Source organism: Salvelinus namaycush, chromosome 10 (genome assembly GCF_016432855.1).
Source record: "Salvelinus namaycush isolate Seneca chromosome 10, SaNama_1.0, whole genome shotgun sequence".
Taxonomy (NCBI): domain Eukaryota; kingdom Metazoa; phylum Chordata; class Actinopteri; order Salmoniformes; family Salmonidae; genus Salvelinus; species Salvelinus namaycush.
The window spans coordinates 8,290,378-8,315,377 of NC_052316.1; the positions used below are offsets into that span (position 1 = coordinate 8,290,378).

At 41.2% G+C, this 25,000-nt stretch overlaps 2 protein-coding genes across 2 annotated transcripts; both read left to right on the top strand.

Annotated features, from left to right (window-relative positions):
- Window positions 1-1,265: 1,265 nt before the first annotated feature.
- mutyh (mutY DNA glycosylase) lies at window positions 1,266-16,229 on the top strand. The gene is made up of 15 exons (XM_039001817.1): window positions 1,266-1,549; window positions 1,881-2,005; window positions 2,538-2,577; window positions 2,657-2,730; window positions 2,858-2,899; window positions 2,992-3,063; window positions 3,619-3,732; window positions 3,833-3,930; window positions 4,335-4,479; window positions 4,601-4,688; window positions 4,968-5,150; window positions 8,684-8,829; window positions 9,073-9,225; window positions 15,555-15,605; window positions 15,806-16,229. Exons 1-15 carry the CDS (start codon window positions 1,438-1,440, stop codon window positions 15,932-15,934), a joined length of 1,572 nt encoding a protein of 523 aa, XP_038857745.1. The 5' UTR covers window positions 1,266-1,437; the 3' UTR covers window positions 15,935-16,229.
- Window positions 16,230-20,246: 4,017 nt separating this feature from the next.
- Window positions 20,247-24,988, top strand: LOC120054630 (elongation of very long chain fatty acids protein 4-like). Its single transcript, XM_039002120.1, has 8 exons — window positions 20,247-20,310; window positions 20,737-20,800; window positions 21,348-21,535; window positions 21,717-21,797; window positions 21,890-21,946; window positions 22,373-22,487; window positions 23,563-23,690; window positions 24,030-24,988. Exons 2-8 carry the CDS (start codon window positions 20,743-20,745, stop codon window positions 24,195-24,197), a joined length of 795 nt encoding a protein of 264 aa, XP_038858048.1. The 5' UTR covers window positions 20,247-20,310; window positions 20,737-20,742; the 3' UTR covers window positions 24,198-24,988.
- Window positions 24,989-25,000: the final 12 nt, after the last annotated feature.

Here is a 25,000-nt window from a genome sequence, read left to right on the forward strand (position 1 = left end):
AACTGAAAAGAGGAGCGACCCAAGGATGTGTGTGCTTTGAGAACCTTTAACAGAATGTGACTGGCAGAACGGGTGTTGTGTGTGGAGGATGAGGGCTGCAGTAGATATCTCAGGTAGCAGGGAGTGAGGCCTAAGAGGGCTTTATAAATAAGCATCAACCAGTGGGTCTTGTGACAGGTATACAGAGATGGCCAGTTTACAGAGGAGTATAGAGTGCAGTGATGTGTCCTATAAGGAGCATTGATGGCAAATCTGATTGCCGAATGGTAAAGAACATCTAGCCGCTCGAGAGCACCCTTACCTGCTAATCTATAAATGATGTCTCTGTAATCTAGCATGGGTAGGATGGTCATCTGAATCAGGGTTAGTTTGGCAGCTGGGGTGAAAGAGGAGCGATTACGATAGAGGAAACCACGTCTAGATTTAACTTTAGCCTGCAGCTTTGATATGTGCTGAGAGAAGGACAGTGTACTGTCTAGCCATACTCCCAAATACGTGTACCTCAATCTCTAAACCCTCAGAGGTAGTAATCATCATGGGAGAGGGGCATTCTTCTTACCAAACCACATGACCTTTGTTTTGGAGGTGTTCAGAACAAGGTTAAAATGTAGAGAAAGCTTGTTGGACACTAAGAAAGCTTTGTTGTAACAGGGATGTAAACACATTTTGAGAGAAATACGTTTTTTGTGCATATGGAAAATATCTGGGATCTTTTATTTCAGCTGATGAAAAATGGGACCAACAATTTACATGTTTACTGCATTTATATTTTTGTTCAGTAGAGAATATTGCACAGTCCAGGTTGGATCTGATTTATCTGTAGGGAAACTGTGCAATGTGAGCATTGGGCTTACAGGAAAAAAAATAACGAAATGGAATTCAAATAATTGAACCGAAGTAGGTCAATTGTTTAAAAACCGAAAAATAACTCCGGTAATAGCTCAGCACTACCAGCTAGACTAGAGGGCCTGCAGCACGGTCCTGATGTATTCCATTCCTCCCTCGGTGAACTCTGTGGCCAATCAATTACCATCAATTGATCAAATAACAAGTAGAAAATAAATACATGTTTGCCATTGTAGCTTATCTTAAGTGCAGTGGCCCCTATCAAAACGTTCAGTTTTATTTCTACCCAAATCAACAATAAATCCACCGTAAAGGCTATGCACCTTTAAATTTAGCGGAGACGTCTTAGTGGAAGTGTTTTAGCTAGTAGCGGATTGGACAAACGGCTTCCGTCCCCTCCGTTAGTAAGTAACATAAATCGCTATAGTGGCGGGAGATGTAATGCGTGCTGTCTAGAGGTAAACAAACAACTTGATCAGAGTATTGCATGAACAACAATAGTGAACCTTGTTGATTGTGGATAATATCTCCATTAGTAGCTAGTTTAACTTGCCAACTATACGGACCAAAGCGGGGAGAGAGTTTGTTATTATGAGCAGGCTTCGATCAGCGATGCAGAAGAGTAAGAGAGTTGCGCTGGACAAAACCGAGTCGACGTCAGCAAAACCATTGCGGAAAAGAGCAAAAGCAACTGTGAAACAAGGTAGGCCTACACGTTTGGGACTTTTGTCTCACTAGTCAAAAAAAGTAAAAAAAAATTGTTGAACAGAGTAGAATATCAGCAACATCTTTGAATACGTTAGGACAACGGTGGAGACTCCTGGCACAAGTTATGCAACATGCCTCTCCCCCTCTCCTAATCTTTCTCTGTGCATTCACTCTCAGTCTTCAATCTTTATTTCGAGATCTGTGTCTTAGTCATTTCTCTCTTTCTCCGCCTTGAGTCTCTATTGACCATTGATGGATTTGAGTGATTGCCACAACCCAACATGTGATTTCATAATGGCATGCTGTAACGTCTTCCCTCCCCTCAGAGCCCGATGAGACTGCAGCGTCTACATACCATTCATTCCATGATCCTGCTGACATTACACTCTTCAGGACACAAGTCCTGTACTGGTATGACCAGGGGAAGAGAGAGTTACCCTGGAGAACTGTGGTAAAGAGAATGATATAATATATTTTCCCATTACGGTTTCATTGATGCCTACACGCACAACAAGGCATGACCATGACTATTGAGTGTGTATGAATTTACTCCCTTATACCATTGGAACGTCTGTTAGAATATTTATTAGATATTTTGCAGGATGAAATCTCTTGAGATGCACCATCTCATTTTCGATAGCGTCCAAATATTATCATGAATGTAATCCATAATTTGACATATGGTATATGAAATTTACATCGGTGGGCTATTTTAGCAGTATTAGTTTCCTCCCTCTCAACTCAGGGTAAAGTGATCGTACCACAGCTCAAACCCGGGACCCTCACTAACACGCATAACCGCCCTCCTTGACAACTTAACCACCTGTTGGCTCAAATTTGACAGAACGGTTGACGGCATTTCAAGCTAGCTGTGGAATGAGCTTATGGCACATTCTTATTTCCATTACGTATAGAACAGCTTAGCTAGAATAAATGTTACTTTTCCCCAAGGAATATGATTTCACGTAATGTTTCCTTAATAGGCTCTGACAGAACCAGACATCAACATCAGGACATATGCAGGTAAGACACTGCATGCTCTCATATAATAGTAACTAGTGGGCCTTTGTGTTATCCTAAATGGACCTTTTTTCCTCTCTAGTTTGGGTCTCAGAAATCATGTTACAGCAGACCCAGGTTGCCACTGTGATCGACTACTACAATAAGTGGATGAAGGTAGGCCAGTCTGTCGCTCTTGTATGAACCTGATTTAAGCAGACTTAGTAATCACAGAAACGATGTGTTTGGATTCATCTCTTCTTCTTGTGTTTTCTTCTTGTGTTTTTGCCTCATTCTTTTCCAGAGGTGGCCAACCGTACAGGATCTTGCAGCAGCTACGTTGGAGGTGATTACAATGAATGCAAATGAGGGTCTGTGAGGTGAAAATGTGTGCTCTGACCATCTTGTCATCAATTATCATCCTTTTTATCTGAGCAGGAAGTCAATCAGATGTGGGCTGGGCTTGGGTACTACTCCCGGGGAAAGAGACTTCAGGAAGGAGCTCAGAAGGTCTGTGTCTATGGCATATATTATTTCCAGTATGTCCTGGCTCAAGCAAGGCTTACCACCACACCAACGTGACACTTTTATGACAAGAGGAGCGCTGTCTTTGGTTAATTTTGTCGACTGCCTCTGCCTCTCTCAAAAACAGGATTTTATCTTTGATGTTAGGTCCTTACCTGTCTGTTTAGTTGGAGACATGGGTGGGAAATGTACTTTTTGGTGGCTGCCCAAATTTTACCAGCCGCAATTTCGAATGAAGACAAATCTCAGAAAACGCATGCACATGTTTTGTAATGTTAAAACAACACACAGACACGCTGTTGTTTTCTGGCATGTGGGCTTTGGATTGAACTGGGTGACCATCTGCCAATGTGACTGGTAAGAGTAGATGTTGTACTAGCCAATGCCAAAATCGACAAGCTGGTGGCTGGTGTTCATTTCCCACACTGGCTGTGTGACATGTACTGTGTTGCTTGAACTATTGAGCGCCTGTTCTCGGTCTACAGTGACTTCTGAGTGTGTTGTTTTTGTTGTCCTGTCTGGCTGTGATTTGTGCTACAGGTGGTAGCAGAGCTGGGGGGAGAGATGCCCAGGACGGTTGAGGCTCTGCTGAAGCAGCTGCCTGGAGTGGGCCGCTACACCGCCGCAGCTGTAGGCTCCATCGCGCTGGGCCAGGTCCGAGCTCTCTCTATACGCACACGCATGCAGTGATTTTTAACCCTTCCCTCTTTGACATCATCGTTCACTGACATGACCTGTGACCTCTGTTGCACAGGTGACGGGAGCTGTTGATGGGAATGTGATCCGGGTCCTGTGTCGGGTGCGGGCTATAGGGGCCGACAGTACAAGCCCAGCAGTGACTGAAGCTCTATGGTGAGGTTGAAGTCATTTTTTTTCTAATGGTGATTCTTCAGTGGATATTTAACATCCGTCCAGTGCACTGGAGGTTGGTGGCACCTTAATTGGGGAGAACGGGGCGGAGTCAGTGGAACGGTCTCAAACACATGGTTTCCAGGTGTTTGATGCCATTCCATTTGCTCCGTTCAGTCCATTATTATGAGCTGTCCTCCCCTCTGCAGCCTCCACTGGTCCAGTGGGGGTCATCTATTTTTAATACAAGCTGTTACAATGAAGACATAGTTGACCAGTTACAACACCTAAATCATCATACTCAATCTCATGTCGTTGACTTGATGCGTATTTTTACCTGGCTAGATACTGTATGGTTCCCTTGGTAATTGTTTGAAGGATTCATTGTTCCTCTGTGTGTATTCTAGGAGCACCGCCAACACGTTGGTGTCCCAAGAGAGACCAGGGGACTTTAACCAGGCCATGATGGAGCTGGGGGCGAGGGTGTGCACCCCTAAAGGCCCCCAGTGCACCCAGTGTCCCATACAGACTCTCTGCCACTCCTACAGGAAGGTACCACACCGAAGTCATCAACCATAACAGGACCAGGTCATAGCATTGGCCTATTCCAGACCAGTTGTGATGAGTCTCCAGTGCATATGTAGCTACTGTGTTAGTGTCTCTCTCTGTGCAGGTTAGCGTCAAACGAGAGGAGAACTCAACAAAGCTTCTGGGTAAATTGAACAAGGTACCTGCATCTCTGCCAGATATAGAGGATTGTGGTAAGTGTTTTATTTTTTTCATTGTTTGAAAGGTCTGTGCATATAGGGATGGTAGTCATATACCTGGTATTTTGAATACAGTTATTAAAGCATATTTGATAGAAATATCTATTTTTGTCTACAAGTCTTTATAACAGATAGATACTCTAGCTCCCGGTATGTGTGTGTTGACTTCGCCAAATAATTCTCGCAAAACATGTAAACACTTCCTGACTCCTCCTCTAACTTTGTCCTCCTAACTTTGCCCCCCCCCCCCCCCCCCCCCCCCCCCCCCCCCAGTGACCGCAGGAACATGTAACCTGTGCCCCACGGAACCCTGGGACAGCCAACTGGGCGTTCTGAACTTCCCCAGGAAGCCGGTGAAGAAAGCTCCTCGTGTGGAGCGCACACTCACCTGTGTGGTGGCTCGGCCAGGAGCAGGAGGAGATAGGGAGTACCTGCTCACCCAAAGGCCGAGCAAAGGTCAGCTGCCCATAATATAGTCTGTGTCTTAAATGGCACCCTAGTCCCTATCAGGGCTCTAAAGAGTGAACATTTTTTTAGTCTAGCGTTGCAAGAAGCCAAAAGTAGCCTTGTAGTAACCTTGTGGAAATGGGGAATATATGATAAAGGTCTTATTCATATCAAAAGAACAGGTAGGTCTAGCTAAATACAGTAACAAGATGCAATCATTAGCCGTTGGTGAGACGAGATCCATTTATCTTTTTATTCTAAAATAATTAGAAATAGGCCTATTTCCTATAATTTCTTTCATTTCATTACTAAATAACTTCCTCACCGTTTCAGACTGATGGTTTCATAGTTTACTCACGAAATAGCCTATAGGCCAAAAACAAGTTAGGACAGGCAACCGTTCGTCCCATTTCTCTTTTAGTTGGACCCACTTTACAGTCATATATACAGTCATATTGACTGTCATATTTACAGTCACTTTACAGTCATATTGACTGTCATATTTACAGTCACTTTACAGTCATATTGACTGTCATATTTACAGTCACTTTACAGTCATATTTCAAGCAGCCTATTTTGCTCTATGCGATCAGAAGCGCAGTTTAACGGTAGATTATGCGGTTCACCTTTTCCGTTGACGTTTGTAGGCTACGTCTGAATACTGTAAAGTGCCATTTCTTGTATAGACAATATTTCACTTATGAACATAATACATGTATCATAACCATTCCTCACCTTTGCTGGCCATGACGAGTTCATATTCGCAAAGTAGCCATCAATATTGTAGTACCCGAGACCACATATTGAGTGTCTTGTCTCTGAGAGATACATTTTTAAGCGGTCTTGACTTGGTCTCGGACAGTGAGGACTAGTCATTTCTTCCCGATACCAGAGGAGTAAAAAAAAAAAAAAACTCTTATCAGCTTCCATTCAGTCCGCTTTGCCAGGCCAAATATATACACTCCTTTCTTGAAACCATGAATGTCTTAACAGCCTATTGAAACCCGGGCTTCCTACTTTACTCGTTACTGTCCTTTTACTTTTGTAGAAAAATATCCTTCGTCTTTGTCAGTATTTCCTTGACCCCCTTGGTAGGGAAGAGTGGGGGAACTTGTTGGAAAGTTGTCCGCTCACTATTAGTACAGTGGAGCCCGGGGGAAATTCTAACAGTCTTTACATCCTATTATAGACATGTTTTTGCAGTGGCAAACCTATTGGACCTAGGTCTTCAGTGTGTGACAGGTTAGTACAGTGGTGAACCTATTGGACCTAGGTCTTCAGTGTGTGACAGGTTAGTACAGTGGCGAACCTATTGGACCTAGGCCTTCAGTGTGTGACAGGTTAGTACAGTGGCGAACCTATTGGACCTAGGTCTTCAGTGTGTGACAGGTTAGTACAGTGGCGAACCTATTGGACCTAGGCCTTCAGTGTGTGACAGGTTAGTACAGTGGCGAACCTATTGGACCTAGGTCTTCAGTGTGTGACAGGTTAGTACAGTGGCGAATCTATTGGACCTAGGTCTTCAGTGTGTGACAGGTTAGTACAGTGGTGAACCTATTGGACCTAGGCCTTCAGTGTGTGACAGGTTAGTACAGTGGTGAACCTATTGGACCTAGGTCTTCAGTGTGTGACAGGTTAGTACAGTGGCGAACCTATTGGACCTAGGCCTTCAGTGTGTGACAGGTTAGTACAGTGGCGAACCTATTGGACCTAGGCCTTCAGTGTGTGACAGGTTAGTACAGTGGTGAACCTATTGGACCTAGGTCTTCAGTGTGTGACAGGTTAGTACAGTGGCAAACCTATTGGACTTAGGCCTTCAGTGTGTGACAGGTTAGTACAGTGGTGAACCTATTGGACCTAGGCCTTCAGTGTGTGACAGGTTAGTACAGTGGCAAACCTATTGGACTTAGGCCTTCAGTGTGTGACAGGTTAGTACAGTGGCGAACCTATTGGACCTAGGCCTTCAGTGTGTGACAGGCTCGTGATGCTGAAAGAACAACAACCGTAATACCAGCGCACTCATGTAGGAGAGTTCACTTTGTGTCAAACACAAATGTCCAGTGGTGTAGTGGACGCTATTCGCAGGCCGTATACCCAGTTCTTTTTTTTTTTTCAGTGGGCTTTGCATATACTCACTTCTTATCAAAGTAGTGTAGTGGAGGTATAGGATTTATCAGTTATGTAGTACAATAGAGAGATCAAGAGCACACAGCTCTCAACTGGTTGTCTCACGGAGCAGCTCACAGAAGAATGACATCACTAGCCATTAGGGTAGGTAGGAGAGACGTTTCAACTTATGATATTTTCCAGTAAATGCTAACTAAGTCTTGGTTAGCAGACTAATTCATGGACACACTGTTTGCATGAACATTTTCTAAAAGATTTTCCCAAAAAACTTCCCAATTAAATTTTGACTGCAAAGTAGGCCAACCTGACAGAATGGTATCATGCTAATTTGTATCGATGGGTTTTTGCTCAATTGAATTAAAGGGCAACTTCACCCTCCCAAAATATATTTTGGGGATTTTTACAAGACCTCAAAAATGGTCTCCTGAATGCATCTTGTGAAAATATGAAAGATCTACAGGAAAACTCGTAAAAAAACATAGGAAAATATAGGATTTTTCACACAGGGCACCTTTCTTTCACCGGGCAGGCCGTTTGGCTAAATTTGAGTATACCCACTTCTCCAGGCACCGTTACCCCACTGCATAGTGCCATTGGAAAGACCACACTCACACATGATTTTAAAGGATAAGCAGGCCATTCACTCAGACATAATTATCCAGTGGGTCCCAATCATAAGAATACCAAGACACAACCATTAGGCCAAGCATTTCCCAATCGAAATGTACAACTATTACTTCCCATTTCCAAAAAACTTTTCACGCTTAGCGCACAAAGTAACCGGTGATCCAAAATGTATTAAAAAGTTATTTTCAAAGAGATGGCAAGCAACAGCGAGTGAGCTGCAATAAAAAACACAGTTCCACTCACCAGATGATCATTTGAAACTTAACTTTGTGTTGAAAGTTATTCTTGAAAAGGGAGAAGCTAACAAATTAGCAACAACATCTTCGATAACACCTGCTGCAGCTGCTGCAAACTAGCCTACAAAAAAGCTAGCTAGCTAGACCGTCGGAGAACTACTGCTCGCTATTGCAAGAAATTTAAAAAAAGTAATAAAAAAAAAAGTTGGGAGCACCAGTGCTACCAATGAAAATTGTTAGTTTAGAGCCCTGGTCCTTATATTCACTATATGGTGAATAGGGTACCATTTGGGACAGGGCTCTAGTATAGCACTAAAACACACCTTCCAAGCATTTTAATTTCGCACCATTCATGTTGTTTTCTGCATGATGTTTGTGCCGTTGTAAAGCTCCAAGGTGGGTGTGTTTACTATATCTTTACCATTGTTTTCACTAACATATCTATCAAAGATAACCTTTCATTTTCAGTTGGGAATTTTGAGCACACTCATTAACTGTCTGTCTGCTTACCTTTTCCTTCCTTGTTTCCTTCCTTTCTTTGCTTCCTTGTAGGACTTTTGGCTGGTATGTGGGAGTTCCCTAGCCTGCTCCTGGAGGGGGAGAATTCTGAGATGAAACAGAGGGGGGCGCTGTGTGCTGGGGTGGGGAGAATGTTGGGAGTTCGGCTGGACAAGGGGCTGCTCCAGTATGTGGGGGAGGTATGTACAGGAGAACAGGGCCTACTGTTATGTTTTGCCTATCAGGGACATTAAAGAATATGTCCCAAATTGCACCCTATTGTCCCATGGTCCCTATGACTATTATTATAAATTTCTCTGTCAAAATTCGGAATAAATGACTTGTTATTCGGTCTCGTGTCATTATAAGTTTGTATTAGTATGCTACGCTAGGCTTCTCCCTAAGTCATTGCAATTGACTGTTGGTGTTTTGCTATTGTACAGGTGGTTCATATCTTCTCCCACATCCACCAGACTTATGTTGTGTACAGCCTGTGTATGAATGTCTCTGGAGACGGAGGGAAAGCCCAGAGTACTACACGGTGGCTCACTAGACCTTCCCTGCAGGAAGCTGCTGTATCCACTGGAGTGAAGAAGGTTTGTAATCGTAACTTGCTATGATCTACTGTGTGTTTGTGTGTGCGCGCGTGTCACTAAGACAAGGGTAGGCAACTAGATTTTTGCCGCAGGCCGATTTTCCTCCGAGCAGATGGTCGGGGGCTGGAACACAATTGTAATAATTTGTACACTGCAAATTACATTGAGACGAGATCACGTCTCTCTTGTTATTCGTGGGAATATTTGAGAACATAGTTCCAATAATATATTTTTTTGCTGAACAACCCTAACAGTAATAGTGGTTAACATGATCTTTGAATTACCACTAAGATTGTACCCACACATACTTCTGAAAGGTCCCTCAGTCGAGTAGTGAAATTCAAGCACAGATTCAACCAAAAAGACCAGTGAAGCCCTTACAAAGAAAAATATCCGTTTTGAAGCTTCAGTAAAACTGCATTAACTGTGGTATTTTGGATGCAGTAATTGCAGAATAATTGCACTGTACTGCAGTTGAACTGCAGTTATACTGCACTGTAACTGCCGTTACACTGCAACATTTCTGCAGTACATTTTTTATTTATTTTGGATGCAGTTTTTGAAGCAAACTGCAGTTAAACTGCTCTCTAACTGCAATTTTGTTTCATAAGGGAGGGCATTGATTGTTAGTAAACAGAAGCAGATACTGAATATCCCTTTTGAGCATGGTGAAGTTATTAATTACACTTTTGGATGGTGTATCAATACACCCAGTCACTACAAAGATACAGGCGTCCTTCCTAACTCAGTTGCCAGAGAGGAAGGGATCCGCTTAGCGATTTCACCATGAGGCCAATGGTGATTTTTTTTTTTCAATGGCTGTGATAGGAGAAAACTGAGGTTGGATCAACAAAATTGTAGTTACTCCATAATACTCACCTAAATTACAGAGTGAAAAGAAGGAAGCCTTTACAGAATACAAATATTCCAAAACATGCATCCTGTTTGCAACAAGACACTAAAGTAATTCTGCAAAATATATGTGGCAAAGAAACTATATTTTTGTCCTGAATACAAAGAATGTTTGAGGCAAACACAACACATGACTGACTACCACACTTCATATTTTCAAGCATGGTGGTGGCTGCATCATGTTATGGGTATGCTTGTCATTGGCAAGGACAAGAGAGTTTTTCAGGATAAAAATAAACAGAATGGAGCTTAGCACAGGCAAAATCTTAGAGGAAAACCTGGTTCAGTCTATTTTCCAACAGACACTGGGATACATTTGCCTTTTAGCAGAACAATATCCTAAAACACAAGGCCAAATCTACATTGGAGTTGATTACCAAGACGACATTGCATGTTCCTAAATGGCGTAGTTACAGTTTTTACTTACATTTGCTTGAAAATCAACCTGGTCTCAGAGCATTTTGAATTATTCTGAATGTAAATCCAAGACACTGCATTTAGTATGATATGTCGTATGGTATGTATTCATTTGTGCATGTCCATCACCTATTTTGTATGATATGTTACGAATTACAATTTGTATTATATGTTAGGTATTTGCAAACGTAGAATATGTTATGGATTTGCAAAATGTACTATATGTTACGAATTTGCTGAACCTATGATATGTTACGAATTGTAGCTAGGTGGCTAATGTTAGCTAGCTGGCAAACGTTAGCTAGGTTAGGGGAAGGGTTAGCTAAAAGGGTTAGCTAACATCCTAAGTAGTTGCAAAGTAGCTAAAAAGTAGTAAGTAGTTAAAGTTGCTAATTAACGAAAATGCTGACGTTGTCCGTGATGAGATTCAAACTCGCATCCTTTGGGTTGCTGGACGTTTGCGTTATATGTCCTCCCATTATTTTTCATTAATTCTTAAAAAACATATTTTTAAATCTTCCACTTTGACGTTCAAGTATTTTGTGTAGATGGTTGACAAAAAAATGACATCCATCTTAATTCCACTTTGTAACTCAACAAAATCAAGGGGTGTGAATACTTTTGGAAGGCTTTGTTGGTTCACATTTCACAATTGGAGTGAAATATGTTGTGCAATTAATATAGCCATATGTCTACTGCATATATGAGTTAGCTTTTCTATTGCATGTACTTTGGTCCACAAACTTTGGTCCATAAACCACTCCTTATCTGAAAATATAATTTAACTCAAGACTCACTCACCTTCACTCTATGACACAACATTGGACTCGGTCTCTGCCTCTACGCTATATTTAGTCGGTCTCTACTTCTTAAAGGCCCAATTCAGCCATTTTATATCAATATCAAATAATTTCTACACCTTACTGTAAAAGATTTCCATTAATTTCTCAAGCAAGAATTTAGCTCGTACTGTTTGGAAGTGGTCTGAGTGGGGAGGGGAAAACTGAAAATTAGCGCTTTGGAACTTTGTTATTGGTCTATTAACCAATTCACTACGTGGTGATGTAACCATGGAAAGCCGAAACTCCCGGCCAATGCAAACCTGCTGATTAGAAGGTCCTGTGTAGATTGTATTTTCAACCAGCAACTATAAGCAAATAGCACTGATACATAAAAAAAAAGAACTTTTACAGTGTTCGTTTTATCAGCTGTTTTACAATATGATATAAAACACAGCAAAAACAGCAGTTTGACTGCGCTGAGCCTTTACATTTCAGAAAGAAATTAGAACTCATTTCAAATCTGTAGCTGTTAATATTTCAGATAATAGAGGGCTGTTCTGTTTGATCTGTCTGGATATACTGAAGGATCTACTTCCTGTAGACACAGCTACTGTGTATTAATGACAACTGGAATCAGGATGATCGGAAACGTGTCTACAGCTGCTCCCATTGCAGACCTTCACCCCAAGGCCTGCTCTGAAGAAAAATAACATGTTGGCTGAATTAGTGGAGAGACTGAAGAAGACAGGACTCCAAGCTGCTCCTTCTGCTCACTGTTAGCTGGACCTGGACATGTGGAGTGTGACATCTGCACTGGGAGAACTCAAAGCGTTGAAATACTATCTGGTGTGCCTGACCTCATACGGTGAGACTCACCTCCAGCCTCACTATGAATCTCTTGCCTTTTTAAGAAGCACAAGTTGGCCAAAGCCTCCACACAACTACAGGAGAAAATCTGCTCTCATCATGACAAACGACTGGATGTTTATTGAGGTACTGTTCAGCAGTGTATCTGTCTGCTGTGTACAATGGATAAACATGAGGGCCATGGCACAGTATCGGCTGCAGCAAAAATAACTGCGAGACAGAATCGGGTGAAATTGAGACAGGACCAATTCCAACAGATAACATAAGAAAAGCAGGGGAAGAGTTCAGAAAAGCTATGGTGTCACTGTAACATTCCGTTAAGGCCACAGTGGAGGACAGTCGGAGCATCTTAAATGAGCTGATCCGTTCAATTGAGAGAAGGCTGTCTGAGGTTAAGGAGCAGATCAGAGCACAGGAGAACGCTGAAGTGAGTCAAGCTGAAGGACTCCTGGAGCCAGGAGGTGGCTGAGCTGAAGAGGAGAAACATTAAGCTGGTGGAGCTCTCTCACACAGAGGACAATATCCAAGGATAAAATATAATCTTACTGTGAAATGCTTACTTACAAGCCCTTAACTAATAATGCAGTTTTAAGAAAATAGAGTTAAGAAAATATTTACAAAATAAACAAACAAAGTCGCACAGTAAAGTAACAATAATAATGAGGCTATATACAGGTGGTACCGGTACCGAGTCAATGTTTTTTTTAATAAGGGAGGTAAGGCAATAAATAGGCCATGGTGGCGAAGTAATTACAATATAGCAATTAAACACTGGAATGGTAGATGTGCAGAAGATGAATGTGCAAGTAGAGATACTGGGGTGCAAAGGAGCAAGATAAATAAATACAGTATGGGGATGAGGTAGTTGGATGGGCTATTTACAGATGGGCTATGTACAGGTGCAGTGATCTGTGAGCTGATCTGACAGCTGGTGCTTAAAGCTAGTGAGGGAGATATGAGTCTCCAGCTTCAGTGATTTTTGCAGTTCGTTCCAGTCAGTGGCAGCAGAGAACTGGAAGGAAAGGCGGCCAAAGGAAGAATTGGCTTTGGGGGTGACCAGTGAGATATACCTGCTGGAGCGGGTGCTACGGGTGGGTGCTGCTATGGTGACCAGTGAGCTGAGATAAGGCGGGGCTTTACCTAGCAGAGACTTGTAGATGACCTGGAGCCAGTGGGTTTGGCGATGAGTATGAAGCGAGGGGCAGCCAACGAGAGCGTACAGGTCGCAGTGGTGGGTAGTATATGGGGCTTTGGTGACAAAACGGATGGCACTGTGATAGACTGCATCCAATTTGTTGAGTAGAGTGTTGGAGGCTATTTTGTAAATGACATTGCCGAAGTCGAGGATCTCTAGGATGGTCAGTTTTACGAGGGTATGTTTGAAGCCGATTCTAGATTTAATTTTGGATTGGAGATGCTTAATGTGAGTTTGGAAGGGGATGTGCGGGGATACAGGTTAGTCGAGGTAATTTTTACATGTAGGTAAAGTGACTATTGCATAGATAATAAACAGCGAGTAGCAGCAGTGTTAAAACAAAGGGGGGGGGGGTGTCAATGTAAATAGTCCGGGTTGCCATTTTATTAATTGTTCAGCAGTCTTATGGCTTGGGGGTAGAAGCTCAAGGCTTAAAAATACTTTTACCTGTCTCCTCCCCTTCCTCTACACTGATTTGAAGTGGATTTAACAAGTGACATCATTAAGGGATCACCTGGATTCACCTGCTCAGTCTTTCACGGAAAGAACATGTTCATAATGTTTTGTACTCTGTGTATTATTATTATTATTATATACATAGTAGTACAAAATAGAACATTTAAAAAATAAATAAAAAAACATTTTAATTTAAAATTAATAAAATTGTCAGACTCCAGTCACCCAAGTTATAGACTGTTTTCACTGCTACCACGCGGCAAGCGATACCCGGAGCGCCAAGTCTAGGACCAAAAGGCTCCTCAACAGCTTCTACCCCCAAGCCACAAGACTGCTGAACAATTAATAAAATCACCACCGGACAATTTACATTGACCCCCCCCCCCCCCCCCCCTTTGTACATTGCTGCTACTCGCTGTTTATTATCTATGCATAGTCACTTCACCCCCACCTACATGTACAAATTACCTCAACTAACCTGTACCCCCGAACACTGACTCGGTACCGGTGCCCCCTGTATATAGCCTCGTTATTCTTAGTGTCACTTTTTATTATTACTTTTTACTTTAGTCTACTTGGTAAATATTTTGTTAACTCTTCTTGAACTGCACTGTTGGTTAAGGGCTTGTAAGTAAGCATTTCACGGTAAAGTCTACACTTGTTGTATTCGGCGCATGTGACAAAGTTTGATTTGAATTTGCCATTGTATTACATTTTCTGATATATACAATAAGGATTTGTTATTTTGACCCAAAAATTTACTGAGTAACTTTAGAAGTCAATAACGGTTCCTAAGTGCGACATGTTCCTCTTGTCTCATTTTCTTCAACTAAATTTCCTTGGGTGGAACAAAACAGTGCACCCACTGAATCGATAGGGAAACTCAGGAGAACATAGTTAAAATCCAGAGTACAGTGGAAACTAACTAGTGCCCATGCAGTCTTTTTTAATTGTATTTTCAAATCATCACTGCATGTCTAATAAATCACTGTGCTTATTTCATGAAAACAACTCGCAACATATTTATTTGTATTTCCCTTAGCCTCCTTTTGCCATTGAAATTCTGTTGGATCATGTTAGCATGATGATACAAATTTTAATATATTTACATACATATCCCTGATTGGTGGATGTATCCTCTTCAAAGTGGATACATATGCAAATAAAAGTTTTTTGTCATTGGTCAAAATAATCAAATCAGATTTGATGTCATGTTGTGGGCCAAAAACTCCATCCCACCTGAAATAAACTATAATAAATTAAAAATAAATGTACACTAAAAGGGCATTATCATAATTTTCTACATTTCAGAGTGTTATGGAAATATCTTTTAAGAAAAACAGGAAATACATTTTGAGTGCACTGCCCTTTTAAAATGACAAAAAATACATCTAAACTGTGTAGAAATTATAACGGACACTACATTTAGCTCACTAATAATCACCAAAATTAAAACTAGACAGTCTGAGTATTTAAAATTGCAAAAAAGATGGATAGAGGACTATCTTTGAAAATTCTGACAGCGAGGAAATATAACCTTTTTTTGGAGGGGCCCTCCGGACCTAGTTGAAGACCGAATGTGGCCCCCGGTACAACATTTGTTTGACACCCCTGATCTAGTGTGTGTGTGTGCATGCAGTGTTCTGATTTAGCACTGTTAACGTGAGCAAGAATAGTCATGCGTCATTTATCTCTTGCAGATCATGAAGCTGTACGACACTATGGAGGATCAAGAGGGACAAACTACCAAGGTATTTCACTACATCACATTCATTAGCAGGACACCCTTATCCAAAATGAATATGATTGTACTGTCTGCTATACAGTACATTCTGAATTTATACCTGAAATCCTTCTGTATTGACACCTAGACTAAATGACCCATTGATGACCCATACTGATGCCAGTGGTAACTCTTCTCTGTTCTTGTCTCTGTCCGGATGGGAAACAGAAGAAGGCTACTAACGCTAAGAGTGACGGACACCACAAGTCTAAAAAGCTCAAAGACAATTCAACAAACAGCGGGACCAGACAGCTGTCACTCAGTTCCTTCTTCAAGAGCCCAAAACAAGAAACTTGATCAATTTATACTTACAATGAATAACAATGTCGTTTTTTTTAAAAGCTGATCAAGTACCATACAAGGACTACTACTGTGTCTTGCTGTCTGGATAACTGCCACAAGTGGTCTAGGCGTTTATTCCATGACTGGAATACTTTTTAAGAGCACAAAGTGTGTCATTATTGAATTGAATGCTGAACACAATTTTAAAATTAACAAGTTGCAACGGTGGCCTCCTATACAGTTGAAGTCGGAAGTTTAAATACACCTCAGCCAAATACATTTAAACTCAGTTTTTAACAATTCCTGACATTTAATCTTAGTAAAAATTCCCTGTCTTAGGTCAGTTAGGGTCACCACTTTATTTTAAGAAAGTGAAATGTCAGAATAATAGTAGAGAATGACTTATTTCAGTTTTTATTTCTTTCATCACATTCGCAGTGGGTCAGAAGTTTACATACACTCAATTAGGATTTGGTAGCATTGCCTTTAAATAGTTTACCTTGGGTCAAGAGTTTCGGGTAGCCTTCCACAAGCTTCCCTCAATAAGTTAGGTGAATTTTGGCCCATTCCTCCTGACAGAACTTGTGTAACTGAGTCAGGTTTGTTGGCTTCCTTGCTCGCACACGCTTTTTCAGTTCTGCCCACAAATGTTCTATAGGTTTGAGGTCAGGGCTTTGTGATGGCCACTCCAATACCTTGACTTTGTTGTCCTTAAGCCATTTTGCCACAACTTTGGAAGTATGCTTGGGGTCATTGTCCATTTGGAAGACCCATTTGTGACCAAGCTTTAACTTCCTGACTGATGTCTTGAGATGTTGCTTCAATATATCCACATAATTTCCCTCCCTCATGATGCCATCTATTTTGTGAAGTACACAAGTCCCTCATGCAGCAAAGCACCCCCACAACATGATGCTGCCACCCCCGTGCTTCCCGGATGGGATGGTGTTTTTCTGAGTCTGAGTTTGAAGGTAGGCCTTGAAATGCATTGTAACGGCTGTCGTCGGTGGAAGAAGGTGAGGACCAAGGTGCAGCGTGGTAAGTGTTCATGATATTTAATAATAATCAAAACTGAACACTGAATAACAAAACAACAAAGAAACAACTGAAACAGTTCTATCTGGTGCAGACACACAAAGACTGAAAATAACCACCCTCAAAACCCAACAGAAAACAGGCTACCTAAATATGGTTCCCAATCAGGCACAACGATTGACAGCTAGCTGCCTCTGATTGAGAACCATATCAGGCCAAACACAGAAATAGAAATTCATAGAAAAACTAACATAGACAACCCACCCAACTCACGCCCTGACCATACTAAAACAAAAGACAAAACAAAGGAACTAAGGTCAGAATGTGACATGCATCCACAGGTACACCTCCAATTGACTCAAATGATGTCAATTAGCCTATCAGAAGCTTCTAAAGCCATGACATAATTTTCTGGAATATTCCAAGCTGTTTAAAGGCACAGTCAATTTAGTGTATGTAACCTTCTGACCCACTGGAATTGTGATACAGTGAATTATAAGTGAAATAATCTGTCTGTAAAAAATTTGTTGGAAAAATGACTTGTGTCATGCACAAAGTAGATGTCCTAACCGACTTGCCAAAACTATAGTTTGTTAACAAGAAATTTGTGGAGTGGTTGAAAAATAAGTTTTAATGACTCCAACCTAAGTGTATGTAAACTTCTGACTTCAACTGTATGTTGCATAAAATATGCTTGGTTCATTTAACCTCTATCATATGATATATTTAGGTGATAATGCACGAGAAGCTGATGTTTGGAGGTGGGTCAATATCACAAAACCATACCATTTGGACCATGCAACATTTAACATTTGTATTCCTTTTATGGAAATATTAGACTTGTAGAAAAACATGTTGGCCAAGCTCCAGCACTTAGATAATTACAAAACACATTTTCAGTGAATCAGCCATATGATAAGTCCACCCTGTTATGGACATGCACTTAACTATCTTTAATTACTTTCATTGGACTATTTTAATAATGTTTACATTTTCATAAAGCTATTGTGTACCCTTGTCAACCCTGTCCATTTGTTCTGGTCAAATTATAAAGAAATAAGTTTTGTACAAGTTTTATACAAAACTTCATCTAATTTGCACCGTATCTTTCTAAATTGAGACGGGTATTAATGATATTTTATCCAAGTTTATATTTGTGTGGTGTTGGCTGTGTCTTACTCTTTAAAATACATTACACAAATTCTTTATATTTGACAATGTAACTGAATTAATTTGAAAAAGATGCCAAGATAACAGGGTGCACAGCTATAACGGGACAGAACATAAATTAAACCCTGAACACTGCATACTGAACACTGAATAGACATTACATAGTAATACATGTAGTAACAACATTAGAACTGCTATTTAGTTACATATTCATTGTGAAAAACAACAAATACATTGCCCCTACAAAAATCATTGGAATTAGCATTAGAACACATTCCTGTCCCTCTCTTCCTCACCCTCTTTCCATCTTTCCCCCCAAATGCTCTTCCACATACTTCCAAGTGGATTTTTCCATCTGCTCAGTGTTTATTAACAGCCTGTGGCTCTGGCATCAGACAGATTATCTGTCCATCAGAGTACCAACAAATATCTTCCTTTGGGCTTGGCCTGAATAATTTGTTGATGCCATTCAGGTGCATGCACTTCCCCTTAATGTTATGTTCCTCTACATCCATGATGATGCCAGGGGATCCTTCATGGTCATAATGGACACACCACTCCCCTACGTGATTAAGTTCAATGGTGCCAGGTCGCCATGTGGTGTCAGCATTGTCATGAGATGCAGGGAGCTGGTTAGATGCTGCAGGGTCACCCAGAGTTGCCTCTTTGAGCTGAAAACAAGGACAGTCCAACAGTCCAACATGCCAATATCCTTCTTGCACAGACAAGTAATGTCCATGTATTTTATCTGGCCTGGTGAGACACTGATAACCTGATGAATCTTCATCATTCCTTTAATGGCATCTAAGGCAGGCATCTGAGGTGAGAAGAGATAGCATATGATACGATATAAAGAGTAACAAGCACCTTATATATTTCAATACTCAACCAGCTACTGTACAAGAAAAATGTATATATGTGGGTAGGAAGGAGGGTTACCTCTGCTCTTGCCTCAACATCACTCTCAGTAATGAAGAACATCTCCACAGAGGAACCCAGGCTGATTTTCAGGAGTTGAGGGGGGTGTTTGGGACTGCAGCAACGCACTGGCTCTGAGTATCCATTTTGAATCTCTCCATTGCTTCCTTTCTGCACGCTGCACTCTGTCACTGAGTCCTTCTTCCCTGTCTCTTTATCTTTCCTCCATTTTTACCTCTCTTTCTCTAGATACTCTTTCCTTCTTTCCGGGTCAGCATTACGTCGTTCTCTGTATTGCCGCTGTCTTTCAGCTGCACTAAAAGGAGTTGCCATTCCTTCCGAACGACCTGATTCAATTGATATTTAATTATTCTTAGAATACTATACATGCTATATATACACTGTAATTATGTGATACAATTTATGAAGAAAAAAATTTGGAAATATATATTTTTTATGTATACATTTATTCCTAATTATTCTCGTTGAAGTTGATTGAGCAGCACTTAGGACATTGAACATTGCCTCCTTCCACTGAAATAGAATAGTTTCAAATGTATCAAATTTACTTTGAAGTCTACGTCACTATGCTTCTATTATCATGAAGGCATACACACCTAAGGATCCTTTTTAAATTTGATCCAGTTTTATATACAATTTTGAATGATTTATCTCGAGGACAAGAAATAACACTTTTAATGATTTTGACCCTGGTGTTTTTTGTCTCGGGCCGTCAAACACCGGCTTCGGGGACATTATAATTTTATACATAATGATTTACATATTTTCATTAACTTTATTTTGATGAATTCATTCATACTATTTCATCCTTCCATAATACATTGCAACAGTGGCCTCCTATATGTTGCATAAAATATGCTTTGGTGCGTTTTACCTCTGTCATATGATATAATCAAAGATGCACATGCATTGAGGAGACTAAAGACATGTAGACAGACTAAAACTGGAAGATACAGTGTATCGTCTTTGTTGTTGTTGATATCTAGCATACCATCATCTCCATCTTGAGCACAATAAAATAATTTAAACAAAACAACGATGTGGTTTATTTTTATGGAGCCTACCTAAATATTATGGCAGCCTTTGGGTTTCGTCTTGCTGAACGCAAGCTCAAATGGTCAATAAGAACTGCGATTTCCGTATTCCCGAAGAACTTTGCGATACCCGACTATACGAGCTGTTGTCGCAATGTCCAATCAAAATGCTGCGTGGAGCGCGCGCTGTCAGCAGTCCAACGCTTTAGTCGGGTAAGTGCAGTTCATTCACGTAGCACAGCTCTGTATTTTATTTATTTACGCGAAAAGCTTAACATAAAAATCTTCACAAATATGGATGTTTATAACTATATGAATTTATGGCGCGCGTGAAACGCAAAGAAGCCTAATTAAATGAACGCTAACAACGTGATTACTTGCGTACTAAAACAATGTTTAAAGTCCACTGAATGCTTGTCAGATGCATTGAGGATATACTGCGCCTCTCTAATGTGCAAGAAATTGACAAATTGTTTGGTGATTCAGTGAATTGTATCAGACTCACCAAGATATATAGAATGCGAAATGGGAAAGTGTAAATCCTACACTTTGGTCGTTGTGTGGTCTGTCTCACAACTTGATTATGCAAAGAGTGACCTCCGTTGTTAATTATCAATGACCAACGTTCTGTTCCAACAGTGTCAAATGGCTTCAACGTGGCAAAGCGTTCAGTCCATGCGCCAGTGGATTTTAGAGAATGGAGGTATTTGCATAATTTGTGTACAGTCTTTATGATAGGCTACTATTATACACTGTATTTGAATTAAAAGTGCAGTCATTTCTTTCAGCCTGTTTATCAGGAGAAAATAAAGCCTACAGTGTTATAGTGTGAAGGGGTAGTGAATGAAATGGTGGATGTGTATCCCAGCTTGCAATGCAGCAAATTCTTACATAATGGCTGCTTTGTGGCCAAGAACACAGTACATCACAGGACTGACATGAAAATGGGATTATCTAGTTGCAATTGATACACACACTGTAGAACATGCATCACTAGCCTCCCCCACACAGTCAACAGATATCAGAATATAGGCTACTACAAATACAATCAACCCATCTCCAGGGTTGTATTAAATTAGTGCACTCCGTTTCAAACCGTAGCCAAACATCTTGCAACAGAAAGTGAAAATGAGTGGCTCCTATTGGACAAGTTCAGGTAGGCCCGTCCTGTTTCAGTCCGCTTTCTTCTGTTTGGTGCCTAGTGAATATGACTCAGTTGTATGTATTAGTACTACAGTGATGTGTTGCAGATAAAAGGACAGACCCATGGCTACTGGTCTACTCTCCCATGCCAGTGGCCTTTATATTCCTCCTCTATCTTGGTGTGGTCTGGGCTGGGCCCAAGCTGATGAAACGCAGGGAACCAGTTGATCTCAAGGCTGTACTCATTGTCTACAACTTCGCCATGGTCTGCCTGTCTGTATACATGTTCCATGAGGTGTGTATTCCTACTCCCATCAAAGTGTGTGTGTGTGTGTGTGTGTGTGTGTGTGTGTGTGTGTGTGTGTGTGTGTGTGTGTGTGTGTGTGTGTGTGTGTGTGTGGCAGCCACGGAACTGGAACTCATTATGCTTTATAATGACATGTTTCACCTGACTTATAAGTGTTTTGATGTTGCAGTTCTTGGTCACGTCCTTGCTGTCTAACTACAGTTACCTGTGTCAACCTGTGGATTACAGCACTAGTCCACTGGCGATGAGGGTGAGAGTGCATCTGAAAACTCCCTATTGCACAACCACCGTTGGACCCCTGATATAGTTGACCTAACTGGCCTAACTCTCTTTCTTCACCAGATGGCCAAAGTATGCTGGTGGTTTTTCTTCTCCAAGGTCATAGAATTGGCTGACACGGTAAAGCACATTGAAAATCAGGGTCGTGTTCACAGTATTCACTAGGCACCAAACGGAGGAAAAAGTACTGAAATGGGGAGCGACTACTTAATCAAATCAAATCAAATGTATTTATATAGCCCTTCTTACATCGAAACCCAGCCTTAAACCCCAAACAGCAAGCAATGCAGGTGTAGAAGCACGGTGGCTAGGAAAAATTCCTAGAAAGGCCGAAACCTAGAGAGGAACCAGGCTATGAGGGGTGGCCAGTCCTCTTCTGGCTGTGCCGGGTGGAGATTATAACAGAACATGGCCAAGATGTTTTCCGTTCCAAAACTTTTTCTTACAGTATGCACTAATGAATATAGCCCAGGCCAGGATTAGCATCAGAGTCAAGAGAAACACTGGAAGCCCATTCTAAACCCATTTCAAACTCTTAATTGGCAGGTGTTCTTCATCCTGAGGAAGAAGAACAGTCAGCTGACTTTCCTGCATGTCTATCACCATGGCACCATGATCTTCAACTGGTGGGCAGGGGTCAAGTATCTGGCTGGAGGCCAATGTAAGTCTAGCATGACAAAGACTAGGGCTGCGGTCTAAACATTTAAAAGACACACCCTCGTCCACTTACCCTCACCTTATGCCCTTGGGGGAATCCCCGTTGCCATCTTGGAGGGCGGTCCAAATGATTAGCCAAGCAAGGGAAGTTTGCAACGTAAGCCCCTCAGCCCTCGTTTTTAGTCGTCTTTGCGAGTGTACAATGATGTTCACTCCGGGGCCTGAAACTTCCCATAATTCAATTCACTACGGTTGTACATCCACGAAGAAAAGTCAGCGAAAACGTAAAAACAACATCAATGGAGAAGTCAACATACAAGTGTAAGTAAAAACGAATGCAAATAAGTTAGAAATTGTGCTACTAATGCACATGACGGCACAAACACGTCTCGTAAAAAGTACATATGTTTTTGTTTGGTTAGCTTTTGGAAATTGTAGAAATAAAACATTTTCCTTCTTCAGAAGTTCCAGCTAGGCAGGCTAATGTTAGTTAGTTAATTCATTTGCTAGCTATCATACAGTAGGCTTATATTAATAATTATATATTTAATATAAGTAGACAAGCACTCATAATTGACTGTAGTGCATATAAAGCACCCCCAAACTACCGGTGGCTGAAAACACAATCATCGCGGGATGAACGAGTGACGAATTTCCGGCCAAGTGTGGTCCATTTAAAAATCATTCCTTCCTCCCTTGCCCCTTGCCCTGCAAGTGTACACTCTCTCAGACGTCATGATACTTCATCAGAAGTGTCCACTTAATTTGAGGGCTGAGGGGATAGGGTGTGTCTTTTAAGTGTTTGGACCGCAGCCCAGGAGTTTTTCCTGATCACATGGCCTGACCAGGAAAAACTCTGGGCCATACTTGTTAATGCCATAGATTTGTTCAATACCTGCTTCATTAACATCTTATAACATTTTGTTATCAACTCCCCGGGTTGGCACTTCTCATTACCTGGGAGAATATTCATAGTAGTATCACAATGGTATCCTATAGCAAATTGTCCAAAACTTTCATGACGTAGAGGTCGTGCAGCAGATGGCTGAGATGTTTCGTGTTCCTCTGTCTCCTCATAGCGTTCTTCATCGGCCTGCTCAATACCTTTGTGCACATCGTGATGTACTCCTACTACGGACTGGCTGCCCTGGGGCCTCACACGCAGAAGTACTTATGGTGGAAGCGCTATCTGACCTCACTGCAGCTGGTTAGTGGCTTTAGCTTCCGCTCTGCATACATCTAGTAGGGCTTAAACATAAAGTGGGTAGGCTTGCACTTGGGCCTCGTATCCTGAACCTAGATTAAGCCTGATCGTGGATGAAAAACCTATTTCAATGGAGAAACTTCTTTGAGCATGCTTTTTAATCCAGGACTAGACTTAATCTGTGTCCAGGAAACTGGCCCTTTGAGTCTGTGGATAAGATTCTTTGGGAGCTTAGGGTATTGGTACAAAACAGATCATGTTACGTCTATGAATGGATATAGTGTATAACGTATCTGAAAACTTTCTGAACCCGAACCAATGTTCTCCCGACTGGTGTTTCAGCTCCAGTTTGTCCTGTTGACCACTCACACTGGCTACAACCTCTTCACTGAGTGCGACTTCCCAGACTCCATGAACGCTGTGGTGTTTGCCTACTGTGTCAGTCTCATTGCTCTCTTCAGCAACTTCTACTATCAGAGCTACCTCAACAGGAAGAGCAAGAAGACATGAAGGCTATGGACAATCATGCACTCACTGTGTCTTGCTGTACCTGAATTAAATTCACTGTCAAATGTATTTTTAAACAGTATCTTGAGATGCGCTATTTTTGTGAAGCATTCTACAATGTTCCCTCTGGTCTCTACTTCCCTCTGGGCAGACGTCAATTCAACGTCTACTCCACATTGGTTCAAAGTAATTTCATTTAAATTGCGTGGAAACAACGTTGATTCAACCAGTGTGTGCCCAGTGCGTTATTGATGGCCTTGACTGGCTGTGAACCAATGAAAACATCTTTGTCATTCATTGAAAGGATAGAGACTGACATGGTATTTTTGTTTGTCACGTATACAACTTAAATATAAAGTTAGAGGAGACATTTTGCAGGTTGTCTCAATACAACGGCATTACTTTTCAGATTGTTAGCGTGAAACGTCTTGGTTTGTAAGCCTGCTTGCAGTATTTGAGAATGCCCACAAGAGGGCAGAGTCGGTCTATGGTTGGGGCTTCACTTACCAGCGTGTCAAACTGTTCGCCACTGTCTAATTTGTCTGCCACTTGAACATTCCCATATGTATACACGACTTTATGAGGGGCTGCTGGTTATATGTTGGGCACATTTCACATTATAGCAGATATATTGTGCTTTAGTTATTTGAAACTTGTAATTAGGCAAGGATCATGTACTTTGTGCTATAACCATGTAATAACACTAAGTAAGGATCATAGGAAAATGAGAAAAATACCTGAACACTGTTTTATTTGAATGCTCCCATAATTAAAATGGTCTTCTTCTTTTACTATGACATGGCATT

Coding starts and splice junctions, on each gene's coding strand:
- mutyh (XM_039001817.1), top strand. CDS start 1,438: ATGAGCAGGCTTCGATCAGCGATGCAGAAGAGTAAGAGAGTTGCGCTG. Junction 4,689..4,967: donor GCCAGATATAGAGGATTGTG/GTAAGTGTTTTA, acceptor CCCCCCCCCCAG/TGACCGCAGGAACATGTAAC. Junction 15,606..15,805: donor AAGAGGGACAAACTACCAAG/GTATTTCACTAC, acceptor GATGGGAAACAG/AAGAAGGCTACTAACGCTAA.
- LOC120054630 (XM_039002120.1), top strand. CDS start 20,743: ATGGCTTCAACGTGGCAAAGCGTTCAGTCCATGCGCCAGTGGATTTTA. Junction 21,536..21,716: donor CTGTATACATGTTCCATGAG/GTGTGTATTCCT, acceptor TTGATGTTGCAG/TTCTTGGTCACGTCCTTGCT. Junction 21,798..21,889: donor CTAGTCCACTGGCGATGAGG/GTGAGAGTGCAT, acceptor TTTCTTCACCAG/ATGGCCAAAGTATGCTGGTG.